Below are 15,853 nucleotides of genomic sequence, written 5' to 3'. Positions count from 1 at the left end.
TGACTGTCCCTCAGAGAAGTAACTTTCCACGTGGACCTCACTGTACTACAGCCTGACTACCTGCCCTGGGCCTCTGACTTTACGTTCTCTTTGCCTTAAGGACATCGGTTTCTGTTTACATGGCTTATTCTCCTTAGCCTGTTTATGAGTATGATAAATGAGGGAAGTAGAGGAGATACACTATGTTAGCAAGTTCATGGCCACAAGTTTAAGCCATGCTGCTATCTAGCTTTTACCCAACACAGCTGATAGGAATGCTCTTTACAGATGTGACCCCTGAGTTCCAAACCTGGGCAGAGAAGTTAGATATTAGAAGCTTTCAAATATATCACATCCAGTTTTTTGAGGGAGAGGGTATTTATTTATCTTTATTTTGGGCAGGTAATAACTCTTACCCCATAAAGCAGGCCCTAGTAAGTCTTTCTCAGTCTGTAACGGACAATGTAAGGCAGCACGCACTTTCACATGTTACAAATGAACTGAGAGAAACTGCTTGCATCACTGAAGGGACACCCCACGTCCTTGTCTTAAAATCTACCTAGGGTGGTGTTTAGTATCCATGGTAATTATTAAATTAACATTTGCCAACAGGAGACCTGCATTACTTTGCACAATTTATGTCTCCAGGAAACTGGGTGCATATAATGTTTTCAATAACAAAGCCATTTTTAACGTGACTAGTCCAACTTGGATGAGGTTTCTGCTTTAACCCAAACTTGACAAGAAGATTTCTCAACTCTCATCCAAGCCAGAAAGCACCAGTGTGGGGGTTTCCTGGGTCCAAGGCTGGATTGCAGGGCAACTCCCAAAGGGCAGACAGTAGGTGGCTGTGCTTTGCTGAATCTCTAGCATCAAAGCAGTGCTTGGCACAACCAGGTATGCACATACGTACTGGATAAATGAGTAAGCTTTTAGAAAATGCTGGGTAGTCAAAAATGAAAGCGCTATTTGGAGTCTTCAGGAGATTAATTCTGTGGTTTCTAGGATAATGTTTACTTAGCCAAAGATGATGTCATTCTCTTTTTTTTTTTCTCTTTCTGAGACAAGTCCTTATTATGTAGCTTAGGATAGCCTCAAACTCCCAATACTCTTGCCTCTGCCCACAAGTCACCATGCCTACTCTATTATCTTGACTTTGCCGAGGTGGTGCCCACATACCTTTCGCAGTTGTGGCCTGTGGTGTAGTCCTGACAGCTCAGACACTCCCCTGTCACTGTGTCACAGTCTAGAGCATGGCCATTACACTGGCAGGGCTGGCAGCTGGGAAAGCCCCAATACCCAGGGAGACATCGGTCACATTGCCGAGCATAGATGCCCTGGAAACAGTGGCACTGGCCAGTGATCGCGTCACAGAAGGCACTGGCAGACCCTTGCAGATGGCAGTCACAAGCTGCAGACAAAGCACACAAAAACTCATGAGCTAGACAGACGTGCCTTCACCTGTGCCCAGCCACATTCACTGTGCCTCAGGGCTCATGCCATCCGGTTCGGAGCAGAATTCTGCTTTTGAAAGCCAGGGAATCCCCCGGGGACCATCACCGGAATTCATTACAAAGTCTCCGATAACACCTACGTTTGCATCCGTTGGGGCCAAAGCCAAAGGTGCCCGGGGCACACCTGTTGCAGGTTCTTCCAACCACATTAGGACGGCACTGGCACTGGCCACCGTTGGGGTCACACACGGAACTCAGAGATCCCTGAGGGTCACATTCACAAGCTGCAGGGAAGAGAGCAGTTAGGCTGACTGCAGGAGCAGAACACCGTCCCTCAATGCAACTGGCCCTGTCTCTCCCTCAACACGCCCTGACCCTTGTTCTACTCTGGCTCAGAAAAGTTCGGTTTAAACACATCACCCCTGTGCTGACTGGGAGAGAACAAACCAGCTGCCCTGGCAGATCAAAGCACTTTTCTAGGCAGGAAGTCATTACAGTTTTCTCCCCTTAGCTCCAGAACTCAACTCTCTGATGACATTAAACTCCTGTGACCTTTGAAGCTGGTCTGATCTTTCCTAGAGAAAAGTTTCCATTAGCTGATGCTTCCCTGACTCTCAGTCCTCAATGTTCATAGCCTACAGACAGGCTACATCCTCATACAGTGTGTCTGGTTACCTCTTGTTGGCATTTAGTCGAGGCTTCGCCTCACAGTTACCTGGCAACAGCAAGGTGTGCCTGACTCACTGTAAAAGAGGCTGCTCGCCCCCTCCTCCCTCCCTCCCTCTCTCTCTCTCTCTCTCTCTCTCTCTCTCTCTCTCTCTCTCTCTCTCGCTCTGACCTCGTGCTCCTGCTCCCCTTCTCTCTCCATCCCCCACCCCCTTCTCCACACGCTCATGGCCAGCCTCTACTCCTCTACTCTCGCTCTCTCTGCCTTTCTCTGTCTCTACCACCTCAACTCCCCTTTTCCCATTCACTGAATAAACTCTATTCTATACTATGCCATCACGTGGCTGATCCCTCAGAGGGAAGGGATGCCCTCGCACGGACGGCAGAGCCACCCTCTTCCCCAACACCTTACTGCACCTACACTAAACATATTCCTTCCCTCTTATCTTTTTATAAAACACAACACCTCTCACGTGTACACTTAAGATTTATTATTTTTAATTATGTGTATGTTGGTATGGCTAAGAATACCATGAGTTTAGGGCCCATGGAGGCAGGGCTGCTGGAGGCAGGGCTGCTGGATGCCTGGGAAATGGAGTTACAGGTGACTGTGAGCTACCCGGAGTGGGTGCTGGGAATGGAACTTGGGACCTCTACAAGAACAGCGTGTATGCTAAACCACATCACGTTTCCCTCTTTGTGAATTTCTTTAATGTGGATTCCATGTTATTTTATTTTTCACAACAAAGTTCTATCTACTATAAAGTCCTGGATGGAACTTGTTATACAGACCCAGGCTGGTTTTAAACTCATGGATATCTGCCTGCCTCTGTCTTGGGTACTGAGATTAAAAGGCCAACTAAAACATTTATAATAATAAAGACAAACTTGGTTAAGATCTCACGTCCGTCAACCTGCCTCCCAGGAAATACAGGTGTATACCCCACTGTACCTCCTGGTGCCAGAAACACTGGCCCTGTAACTACGCTCTAACTGTAGCCTCTGCAGTGGCTCAAGCAATACCTACCAAGGCCCGTCTGGTGAATCAAGGCAGAGATGCTGAAGATAATGTTTCTGCAGACATCCGTCATAGGTGTTTTTACCACACTCCGGCTGTTCTCCAGACACCTGTAGCGTTGGAAGGTTTCCCAGGCACTATTGGTGACCTCCCCGTCGCCTGAGCCGCCAACAGTGAAGATGTCCAGCGATTTACAGTAGGGCATGAGAACAAGCTACGAGTGAACGAGAATAACACAATGACCCCATGGATGTGCCCATGCCAAAACCATACAACAGCCTTCTGCACTGGGAAGAGAAGCTAATGACACTCCTGACTTAGAGAACCCTTCCCAGTCATAAATACTCTGCCCAGAAAATACTGAGACAGATTTCATACTGCTTGGGGGGGAGTTGAAACAACTGTTGCTGAAGAGGTTCACCGATTTGTGGGGAAGTGGTTTGAACACAACCTACCCAGAAAGGTAGAACCCTATTGTAAGTGTTCTAGCTCTGAGAGGGAAAGGCTACCCAGAGGAAGCTTTTCACAACTCTGAAGGAAAGGGGTCTCTGATAGAGAGGTATTACAGTTCTAAAGGAAAAGGTATCCTGGCAGCTGGGAGCCAATGTCATACTGCAGAATGTACCTCACTCAAGAGATGTACTGTGGGAGCCAAAAGGTGGCTGCCTCTGCTATGGGGAGAAGCAGCAGGTAACTGGGTAGGAGACAGGCTTATATAGGGACTTGGAGGGGAGAGTTTTCCAGGGTAGAGATTTCCATGGTGAGGATTGGTAGGATTTTTATGCTCAGGAATTGGTAGGTTTTCACATTCAAGGACTGGTGGGTTCTGGTCAAGGATTTTCACCAGGAAATGGGATCTGAACTTTCACCCTATTGCTATACACAAAGAAGCTCTAGAGGCAGAGAGGGCCCATTCTGCCTCCCTGCCCAGCTCTGTCCCTCCACACAATACTGGGGTGGCAGCTGGGCACTTCCTACTAGGCTCTCTGATTGACAGGAGCCTGGTACTCACCGAGTCGATGAATGTGTAAGGGCTCTCCACGTCACTGCCCGATGCCGTATACTGGGGCAGCTCCAACCTCACCGTGTAGTTCATTCCCTTCTCAAAGCACACGGGGCGAGGGAGGACAACATATCTGCCCCCAGACAAGGGAGAAACACAAGGAAAAAAAGCAAAGTTTAAGCTCCCAAGAATAGCAACAGGAAGAAAAAAAACAAGAGCTTATGGTGATCGTCCAACAGAGGGCCTTCCATAGCCAGTGACTCAGTCTCTAAGACCCCATCGACTGACCTTGAACCCGGTGACAAGGACACCACCTGGTTGTCATCATCGGGAACCGTGTTACCACATCGGCTGCTGGCTGGAATCTTCCCCGGCCGCTGTACAGTGATGACAGCTTTCTCCCAGTGGTCTGGCAGCTAGAACAGGAAACAAAGAATTAAAAGGAGTATCTGGGCTAGCCCACTGCAGCCAGTCCAACTGGGAAGACCTCTCCACAGTGACTGAGTTTCATTAGAAAACAGACAGTTTGCTTTCCTTCTGTCCCTTATGCTTCCTCTGTTACTACCCAGCTGCGGACCTAACACCAGCTTCCTCCCGGTGAAGCTCACGTAAGGACCACTTCCTGCTCAAGACAGCCTTTTCTGATCCTGGTCCTTTCTCCAAGAGCAGCTCTGGCCATTTCCTGTATCTGGCACTAAGAGTGATTCTCAGCAAACCCCTCTTCACATCTCCTTTCTTCCCTTTGGATCCGTTGATCAAAAATCTCCTTGGGGGCTATTGAGCTTCGTATACATCTCTAATCCCAGCACTCAAGAGAATGAGGCAGGATTTGAGTTCAAGGTTAGCCTCAGCTACAAAGCAAGACCCTGTCTCTCAAGAAAAACACAAAACTAAACAAAAACCAGTTAACAAAAATTCCCACTCATCATAATAAGCCTAGATCGGGAATTCCCACTCCTGCCCTGCATCTGGGTCTTTAGGGAATATTCTAGAAGCTCTGGCCCCGAGCCCTGTACATGACTCTCCCAGTGCCACTTTTTTCTGTTATAATGTCACCTTTGGCCTTTTACTACACTAGGGGGAATAGTCATTGGGCAGCGATGTCTCAGGGGGAGGAAAGCTTTTGATACATCATCATTACCTCCTTAACTCAGCAGCCAGGTTAAGGGCCTAACAGGAGACTGTGGAATGAGAAGCTGGATTCAAAAAGTTGCATGGAGGAGGTTAGAGAAAACAGTGGCTGTTATCTATTTCAATGCAAACTTGTCTTCACAGAATGTTCTAGAAGCTATCAGAAGTAGTGTTTTTCTAGTTACAATCCCTTGAATCTCCCCCCCACCCCCCAACCATGAGGCATATTGATGGCTTTCTTCACCTGTGGCTCATAGCGAATCAGGATTTCATACTCCATGGAATACGGTATGTTGTCAATGAAAAACTCCAAATAAGCCCCTTCAGGCACCCGGACGAAGCCAGGTCCTGTCCAGGAAGGAATGCGGTCCTGAATGTACTGCCTTTCCACCACAACGACTCCCTGGGGGACAAGAGGACACTCGTTATTCTTTGTATGGAATGGAATTCACCTACACCTCACAGCCGAAGTCTAAAGATTCAAAACCATGCCTACTTTCTGTCTCCTAGCTGCAAACTCCCTGAAGATAGTAAGTCTTTAGGTTTGTTAGTCTTTCCTCTCACAAACACAAGTAATTGGTTTGCTTTTACATTTGTTGTTGGAGTCATCTTGGAACATTGGAGATGGAAGCCGAAAGTCTGGGATGTACCTTCCATGACATACCAGTGGCTAAACAAAGGGGAAAAACCGCACTGGCTTCTGAGCATGTCTGGAGGTGGTAAGATACTCCAGCATCTAGTGCAGTGTCCTGGGCAGTCCCTTCTTTCTCCTCCTACCTCTTGCCAAGTACACAAAAGCAGTGTGATATGCTGGTGAGTCCTCCCTAATGATAAGTTCAGTCTGGTAGAATATTCACAGTTACTATATAGAACCAGTGTCTGGTCATCTACAAAGATGGCCACCACCAAGTCCTCACCAAGAGGCACTCCCTGCGAACAAGCCCAGGAACTGGTGACTACACAGAGTATCAGGGGATGGCAGCCTAGGTCTTTAAGAGTTCTGGCAGTTTCTTTCTTCCTTATTGCAAGTCAGAAGTCATGCTGTGAGGATGATCAGGTCAACATGTCATGTGGGGAAAAAGTCTCCACGGCAGCTGTGCTTCAGTTAAGCGTAAGGACCAGACATACATTAACATCAGTAAAGTTTTGGGTGGTAAGCAAAGTATATCTGGGTCTAAAGGATGTCAGATCTACAATTACTCTGGAGCACAAATAGAGAGAAGAATAGAAAATTCTTATTCTTATAGACACACCAACCAAAAGCTTATTAGAGAACTCTCCAAAGTCTCCTTGTGAATTTCAGATCAACTCACATTTAAATACCACAGCATGTCTTCACCCTTATTTCTGTGCTGACAAGATCTAAAGAACACTTAAGTGACATCTTTATGAAGCACGCGCATCCCCTGACAGCCTGCCCTCCCCCCCCCCAAAGTGCTTCTCCACCAAGCTGCCGGAAGCTCCCCTACTTACAGGCCCCAGATTGGCTTCCTCGGCTTCGTAGATGTAGTGGTCCAGGGTGGTGAAGTAGTAACCGGACTCCACCTCGTTACACTGCCGCCCAATCATGTGGGGCAGGCAGGAGCACTGGCCGGAGTCCTCGGAGCAGCTGAGGAGGAGGCAAGCGCTCATCAGGGCTTACGGTAGGCACAGACGAACCCACTATAAGTCCTTCTGTGTTTACTATTAGGCTTGTCATGGGCCAATATTTTCATATTTCATTCAAACAATAAGGTATGCAGGGGAAAATAATATCTGTAAGCAAATCCCAAATTTGACTAACACATCATCCTGAGTGTTCTGCGGCCTGGACTTTCACTCTCCCCTCTTCCCTTAGGCTCCGGCTACACCACGTCAACACTTTCTGCAGACACTGCAAAACTGTTTGCTTTGGAATCTTAAACGCTGTTTTGCTTTTTTGTTGTTGTTGTTCCTTTATCTTATGCATATGTTCTACCTGCATGTATGTTCGTACCACATGCATTCCCGGTCCTGGAGAAGGCCAGCAGAGAGCATTGGATTCCCTGAGACTGCAGTTTAGACAGCTGTGAGCTGCCATGTGGGAACTGAACCCAGCTCCTCTAGAAGAGCAGCCAGGGCTATTAACCACCCAGACATCTTTCTAGGCCCACTTCTGCTTTTAATTACAATTCCTTTTGTGACCTCGGATCGGAATACCCAACTCCCTGATGGACATCTTGGACTCAGCAGTTCCTTAGAACAATGGATCCAAAGAGGTCTCCCTCCCTCCTGTGTTCTCCACTGGGCTGATGACATCCCACCCCACACTGAGTCACCAAGAACCAACTTCTGCGTTCCTCCCCTCCACTGGACATGCTATGTTCTCTCGGTCAGCAAAGGCCAGTTTTCTAATTGGTATTCTTGTCAAATACCAAACCTCAATACAACTCCTTCACACGTCTACCCCTCACTGCCTTCCTAGGAGGCACCAAGGATGTAATTTCCTGACACACTGCACAGGTGGGCTATACCTTCAAATCTCGCCCTTGTCAACCCAGACCTCACCAACCAAGCTGCAGGGCTTGCAACTTTCAATGCAGTAGTGACTGTGACTCCTCCCTTGGCTCGGGCTGTCTCTTTAGCCTGGATGACCTTTCTATCCTAGCAGAGTGTCTACAGATTCAACTTTCCTGCTGTGGTATTTATTTCCCGACCTCCAGTGCCCAGCACAATTCAAGCTTTCTCTGCGTGCCACTGCCTTACTTCTGTAGGCTTACTATTTACAACGAAGCCTGCCACTTCCCTATAGTGAAGGCACTGAGCCTTCTGGTCCTACTCGGAGCCTAGACCAACTTCTAGAAGGCTTAGTTTCCTCCTACCACTCGCTCTGAGAATGTGATTCTTCCTTACTTGCATATAAAACCCGGGTGCTTTTTCTCTCCCTTATCTTAATCATTAGCAGATCTCTAACCAGCAGCTGGACTGGAAAAATCAGGGCTGGGGCTGGGCTTTCACCCCTAACTGCCCACATCCACCCAAGCCTAGTGCTCTGTGCAGGGAGTATGCCCAGTGGGTGGACAAATGAAGGAAGGAAAGTTAGAAAAAAATAGAGATTAAGGTAGATAAATTCTTACAATATATCATTATTTTAGATAATAAATTTATCTGTATAAACTGATGTATTTATGTTTTCCGTTGCTATATTTCTTTTTTTTGTTTCGTTGTTTTTTTTTTCTATATTTCTTTGATTCTTTCCACACTAGTATTTTATAAGTCAGGTGAAACCCAAAGACAGGCATCCTCTTGTTGGTTTTATTTTCCTTAAGATGGGAGTCTCAGTAAATAGTTCATGCTGGTCTGGAAGTCACCATCATCTTCCTACCTCAGCCTAACTGCTGGGATTTCAGACCGAATCCCACACCTGGCTTCAGGCATCCATTTCCACTGCAGTAAAAGTCAAGATGTGATTTATAGCCTTACTTAAGCCCACTCCAAAGTCTAGAGGACCTCAAGCCCCAGGCAAGCTGCAGCTCCAGCAAACGAACAGGCCCTAGCTTGCTTGAAACATCTCACCCAGCTGTCACCAGCCAGTGGACACCCTCCCTTGCACCACAAGTCATTACCCCGAAGGACTAGGAGTTCTTAAAGCCACAGAACCAGTTCCCAGGAAAGGAAAGCCTGTTCTAATTAGGATCCAGCACTTCTGGCCACCACCAACTCTTCAGAAATCCAGTCACCAGACACTGCAGCATACATATGGACCCTCTTCCTCTGCTGCAGATGTGTCCCAAGGAACCGCATGAACCACCAAAGGCAATTAGCTCCCACTCTCATCAGAAAAAAAAAAAAGCAATGAGAACAGACGAGGCTGTTTCTGGGCTGCACAATTCTAAATGAACAACGATTCCAGGAAGACACGATTGCAAGGAAAGATCTAGAAAGACCTTGCTTCTCGCAGCTCTGTGGTCGATCACAAGACTCGTGACAGAGTGGAATCACCGCTACTGACGAGCAGAGCTTCAATTCCACACTCCTGTTTCCGGAGCCTCCCCAGGCTGTCTCTGTCTCTGCACAGATGTTCTTCATCCTTACAGCTCAGGAGCCCAACTGCTAAAATTCCACTTCTGCAATTCCAGCCTCGGCTCCTTCCCTCACTTGCACCACCTTCTCCTTCTTTCTTAAACACTCAAATCTTAAATCCTTTCTCGTGGTGTGAGATAACACTTCTTTCTCAATCCAAACATGTAAGTCTTATCTCAAGATGTGCCTGCACTTAGCAGCCTCCTCTCTTAGGCCACAATATCACCATATTCTAAATCTTCCTACACCTAGCTCTCCCGTGCTAACCATCAATCACTACACAGCCCGCCTCCCCATGGCCCTGCCTCCGCAGGCCCCACGAGTGTTTCTCTGCACCTAGTCATGCCGGGGACGATGCGTCTGCCTGGCTTGCTGCAGCTCCACAGCCCATGCTCTGTAGAACAGCTGCTAGTCTTCCTGGCACGGCCCTGTGCTTTCAGACGAGCCACACTCCCCATACTCTTCAGCAAATATTTACTGAACAAATATTGTCCCTGGAAACTAACTGTGTGCTGGCATGGGTGCCCCATGCTCTGACTCCATTCTAATTTGCTTCTAAATCAACCCCTGCGTTCACTGGGTGAGGCCATTATTTATGGGTAAATAATATGGGGTGGAGCGGCGAGGAATGTCTCACTCCTCAACTTAGAATTTAATTGGGAAGAGAAGCAATGAAGCAATTAACTAAGACAAGATGTAGCCAGGAGCAAAGCACTCTGGGTGTCTGATGGAGAAGATTAAGGGAGGCTTCCTAGATATGTGGCCCTGAAGCTTGGAGGACGACGGTTCTCATGTGCAAGGGAAAGATGTGAATGAGAGCAAAGAAGTAGAACAATTTGACCCTTAACTTTTACTCTCTGACCCCCCATTCCCACCCCCTTAACCTTTACCCTCTGACCCACCCTTCCCCACTCCTTAGCCTTTACCCTCTGGCCCACCAATCCCCACCTTTACCCTTTTCCTCCCAGCTAAAAGGCCATCAACCTTATTCTGCTTTCAAAACTCATTCCCAAATCCAAATTCTTTACTAATCTATATTAAAACAAACAAACAAACAAACAAACATCACCTGTCAGAAACACTATATGGTTTTTCACACTCCCACGACAAGTTTTCCTGTAACCTAAATAGAGTCTATTTGTTGACTCAGTAACAAAGATGACATAAGACAAAATGAAGGCTCTGAGCCACGTTTATCCTCCCAGGGACCTGCTGGCAAAAAAGCACGTTGCAGATATGATGAAGGGCAGGAAGCCTGAAATAGATGTGACACGGTCATGGATTATCTAGGTGGACTCAGTCCAGCTACATGGGCTCAGAGAAGTGGGTTAGAAAGCTATGGTGTCATGGCTTTGAGGAAAGAGCTTGAAGGGGGTTGTGAATCATGGAATGTGGATGCCTTTAGAGACTGGGAACAGCCTTGCCTTTCTGTTACATCCAGCAGAAAATAGGATCACTCTGCAACTTTAAGGAAACCACCCGAAACCTGAATAAGCAGGAAACCTTCGCCCCTATTGTCCTTCAAAAGCAGTGCAGTACACCCTCTTGTGCCCGTAATCTAGAGACAGCTGCCTCACCCAGCCGCAAAATAATCTATGTTGTCTTCAGCCACTAAAGTGTGGCTATTTGTTCTGGCAGCAATCAAAAACTAATACAGCCTCTCGGGTTCCCAATAGGTCAAGGCTAAGATTATTTAGCACAGATTTCTCACAAACGCAGACATTTAAAAGTTCTAATGGAAACATAATTGCTTTCAGTTACAAATGAATGCACAGGAAGAGTTCAAGTCCAGCTTTTCTCTATTAACAATGAAAACTTTTAAAGTATTAAATACAACATTCGTTAAGAGCCAACAGCTGTATTTAACACCTTCATCTCCTTCACGATTGATTCCAAACAAGAGCTGGTTCACCTGGGAGACCACACTACCCATTCTTCTGGGTAGTGTCACCTCCACTGCAACTATGCTTCCTAACGGGAAGGTAGGCTACCCTAAACCTCTTAGTGTCCATCCCTCATAGCAACTAACAAAAGGCTAGATAAATGGCAGTTATTTAGTGAGCTGAGGAAGTATCTAGTAACCTCTGCTCTAGCTTCACAGTTGGTAAATTTCAGCAAACACACACACACACACACACACACACCCCTGCTGATGGAGCGTCCGCACGCCTCACAGAGCTGGTGCCACGGGAGACACGAAGCAATATAAATAAATGTAAAAGAACATCAGGAGAAGGTTAAGAGCTTAAAGTAGTATACACCTTCTAAGACACAACGGAGGACGGAAGCTATAGCTCTGAGCTCTTGCCAAGACATAGCAGGCCACAGGCCAGATGCCCAGGGCTGACCCAAGGGCCAACATTTAACCTAGAACATTTGGAAGGATGTTACAGAGATATTCTAAAGTTCTGTTTGTCTAGCAACCACTGCCATTAATGCTTATTCACTCATTAAAGCAAACAGTCTGGACAAAAATTCATTAACCTGGCTTTGGTTCTATCACTTAAAACAATTAGATCTTAGTTCTGAAAATAGTTAAAAATTCAGGTTATTTGTCAACATTACTTACTAGCCATGGACGACTAAGTCTTTACTGTACAACTCAAATCCTACTTGGCTAGCTGATGTTTTAAAGCCTCTTTTACTTGATTCTGCCCCTAGCTAAAGTAACCCTGAGGGTGTTTGAGTCATAGAGATGCTTCACCTAAGAAGTATATACATAGTTACTACATCTTAAAATCCTTTTGCTTCTCAAGTTCTCTCGCTCAACCTTTATTCAGTATGATTATGTGTCCACAGAAAAGGGAGAGGGGCGGCTGGCCATATGGACCAGTGGGTAGAGTGCCTGTTGATCTGAAATCCGTTTCTGGGATCTTAATGGTGGAGGGAGACATAGCATACTGAAGGCTGCCCTCTTATCTTCTGACCTACACACGTATGTGCAGAGTTTAAGGGACAAGCCTAAGCAACTCCTTCAAAACTCCTCTTGGAGGAACCCTGAAAGTGACTGCCACAGGACTTCATAGGGCTGCGGAGCTGGAAGGTATCTATCTATAAAGGCGGAACCCCACCCCCAACCCTGCCCCAATAGAACAGTGAGTCTCGACACTCTTGCTAGCTCAGGGGACCACCTGCTTTAAAGGCCTCACTAAGAGTTTTTTGATGAACATACTCTGGTGTTTGAGATGGGCCAGAGTGAAGACCAAGACCAGAAGTGTATGTGCAATAGAGAAAAAAGCAAGGAAACAGAAACCATGAAGGATAAAGGAACACCAGGCATTCCTGAATTATGGTGGCCACTTCTATCTGTTCAGGAAGGACTTGGGCTGACAGCTGTGAGTGGAGGAGACAGGACTGCACACTGGTGGACCAGAGCCTTCCTTCCCTGCAGCTATGGAATCGAATCATCTCAGCTGCTTCCCCTCAGGAGTTTCTAAGAAAAGAGTACTCTAGAGGCCATAGGCCATACTGCATCCCCAGTATACTCTGAAACAACAAACCCAAATAAAGAGGCCACAGAGAACACCTTCTTGAGATCTCATGTCTCAGGCTTTCCTAGCAGACAATGAGGTTGGAGATGAACTTGTCAGAGAGTCAAGTTTTTTGAGCACACAAAGGTTGCAGTTCTCTAAGGGAAGACTGAGGCGACAGGGAAACATCTGTCTCTGCAGTCACACTCTCCCCGCCAGATGTTGAGTTTAATCCAGTGACAGAGACCAGAGTTCTTTTTGGACTCAACTGTGGTTAACTCAACTCCCACGACATAGAACAACCAGCTAAACACATATTATATATTTCCATAGTGATTCACACGTTTTATCAATTCCAAGAACACTAGCATATTTCAAGAACTAAAAATAATGTGTAAACCTTGTGAACCGATTTAAGTTATAAAGAAAAAAAAAAAAAAAGAAAAGAAAAGATCCTCACAACCAAATGAGAATCTATTTTCCATCTATTAAATTAATGAAAAACAATTGCTGCTACTAGCGGAGGCTAGGGCCAGGGGGCCAGTGCTTCTCTGACAGACAGAAGGGAAATCAGCTGCTTTAATCTGTCTGGAATAATATGACACTCTCTGAAAATGAAACCATGGATGCTGTTCGGCTCAGCAGTTTCGTCACTGATAACTCATCAAGGCATGTCTTCAGAGAGCTTCACTGAAGCACATTTAAAAAGGGAAGATGGAAATTACCAAGTGTTTCCCCACCTGACAGATACGAACACTATTGCAAACAGAGATGTGGATGAGTGTAAGACAAAGGTTTTACAAATGGAAACGTTGCAAGTTTCTGATAACATGTTTAACCTATGATCGTCCCATAGGTTAAAGGACATGCCACCCTGTCTGATGACCTGAGCACCACACTGGAGTCAGAGACTCAACTCACTCAATTGTCTTCCGACCTTCACATGTGTGCACACTTGTGGACACAATGAAAATAAAGGCAAGTAGAAAATCACAGGCTGGTTTTCTCTTTGAAATTGTCTATTAAAACAGAAGCACAGGGCTCCGTCCTGTGCAAGAGGACATGAATTTGCATCTCCAGAACCTATGTCAGTGTTTGGCAACCTACCTGGGATCCTCGCCTCCTGAGTGGGAGACAGGGGATCCCGGGCAAGCTGGCTAAGGGCACTAGCCATGTAGGTGAGCTCTGGGTTTGACTGGGAGTATACGTCTCAGGAGATGGAGTGGGAGAGTGCTCATGGAAGACTCCTGGTGTCAAACCTCAGGTTGCCACAAACATGTATACACACAACATACACACGGAAAAAAAGAAAAAGAAAAAAAAACAACAACAACAACAGATAAAGCCTAACATTCAAAAGCCAATGAGAAGAAAACAACACTAATTTTCAACAGGCATACTCCACTCTACTAGTAAGTTTGAGGGAGCAACAGGAAGCTGCTCATAGTGGCGCTTCTAGGAGAAACGTGGAAAAGAGAACAGGAAATAAATGTGTTTGCATTTCCGTTTACAGCTCTGTGAACTGTCCAAACCATTCTTCTGTAAACTGTGGCCATGCATGGCTTCCATACGTTAAGAGATATGTAGAAATAAAACTACAAAACTGACTAACAGGGTTATTTAAAAACAAAACAAAACAAAACAAAAAACAAGACAAATTTCCTAGATTTAAAAAAAAAACAAGATATGAAACAATAAGCAAATGACACATAGAACTTAACTTCCAAAAAACAAAAAACCCCAAAAAAACCCACTGGTCCTATCACAAGAAACAGAGACTATCAATAAACACTTGTTGCTAATTTGATTATATTCTGCTTTTATTGCATGGGCCTTTCTTAATTCTACCTTCAAATGTAAACTTATGCCACATTTCTAACATCAACATACCTTCATGCTATTTCCATAGTTCTATTAAATATGGTTCACAGCAAATAAATACATAAATAAATCATCCTTTTTTGAGGTTTTTAGTTATGTATATGTGTGTTGTGTCTAGGTGTGTGCGTGCACATATGAGTGCAGGTCTCATGGAGGCCAGAAGAGGACACTGGAGCCTGGAGCTTGAATTATAGGCAGTTATGCGGGTGCTGGGAACCAAATCGGGTCCTCTGCAACCACTGAGCCACCTCTGGGCCAACATATAAGATTTCAAAACTCACTCTCCCAGCCTATAACCGACCCTGGAAATCATCAAGAAAAATGATTGGCAGGTACTCAAACCAAAGATGAACAAACTTTACGGACTTTCTTTTTTTTTTTTTTTTTTTGGTTTTTCGAGACAGGGTTTCTCTGTGTAGCCCTGGCTGTCCTGGCACTCACTTTGTAGACCAGGCTGGCCTCGAACTCAGAAATCCGCCTGCCTCTGCCTCCCGAGTGCTGGGATTAAAGGCGTGCGCCACCACGCCCGGCATCGGACTTTCTTAAAGGACTACAAAACCTTAGACTTCCTGAACTCTTGGCGCCTGGGTCAGAGTTCAAATGACGTTCCACTTACCTATTGTTCAACGCCCCTCCAAGGTCACAGTCACAAGGTCGACACCCATCCAAATCATTGCTTAAGCCCCAGTGCTGCGGCTGCAGATCAGAAGATTAATCGTGTAAAGGACGGCTCCTCTGACTGTACAAGAGACTCAGCAAAGAACAAGCTGCAGCCTGCCTGGATTAGCCCAAGTATTTCTTCCAACCAAGGGAACAGACCCGGAGTAGGAATATTCTTACTAAAGAAACTCAGCTTTGTGCCACGTGAGAGAAAGGACTGCCTGGCTCGGAGTGAGCATACGGGGATCAGTTTTCCTCATTCAAATGGCTCTGGCAGAAAGAACAATTATGGCCAGTATTATTGGTATGCTTCCTCCAGATTTTTGTCTGTCTTGATGAAATTTTTTCCTACATAAAGTGTTAGTCACACCTCGAGTCTGTTTTGTTTGTAAATGCAATGAAGTAAACACTTCTTTGCATTAATGTCATTTTCCACAACTGAATATCCCATTGTATGGAAATCCCCAACTTTAGGCAAGCATTTTCCCACTATCGATTACAGTTTCCTGCCGTAATTAATAAGGGTGCAATGAGCCTATCAGGAATGCCC

The 15,853-nt window shown here is 45.9% G+C and overlaps 1 protein-coding gene across 3 annotated transcripts in view; it reads right to left on the bottom strand.

Annotated features, from left to right (window-relative positions):
* Positions 1-15,853, bottom strand: part of Lamb1 (laminin subunit beta 1) — a 66,975-nt gene that overhangs the window by 26,372 nt on the left and 24,750 nt on the right. For all 3 annotated transcript variants that reach the window (XM_029484614.1, XM_021179111.2, XM_021179110.2), the window contains 8 exons: positions 15,260-15,339; positions 6,725-6,860; positions 5,496-5,654; positions 4,409-4,536; positions 4,130-4,253; positions 3,127-3,331; positions 1,574-1,717; positions 1,159-1,390 (listed from right to left, as the gene is read on the bottom strand). In XM_029484614.1, coding sequence (XP_029340474.1) covers positions 1,159-1,390; positions 1,574-1,717; positions 3,127-3,331; positions 4,130-4,253; positions 4,409-4,536; positions 5,496-5,654; positions 6,725-6,860; positions 15,260-15,339 — 1,208 coding nt within the window. The remainder of the gene's footprint in view (positions 1-1,158; positions 1,391-1,573; positions 1,718-3,126; positions 3,332-4,129; positions 4,254-4,408; positions 4,537-5,495; positions 5,655-6,724; positions 6,861-15,259; positions 15,340-15,853) is intronic.

This window comes from Mus caroli, chromosome 12 (genome assembly GCF_900094665.2).
Source record: "Mus caroli chromosome 12, CAROLI_EIJ_v1.1, whole genome shotgun sequence".
Taxonomy (NCBI): Eukaryota; Metazoa; Chordata; class Mammalia; order Rodentia; family Muridae; genus Mus; species Mus caroli.
Note: the sequence above shows the minus strand (reverse complement) of the source record. Positions and strands in the feature narration are given on the sequence as shown.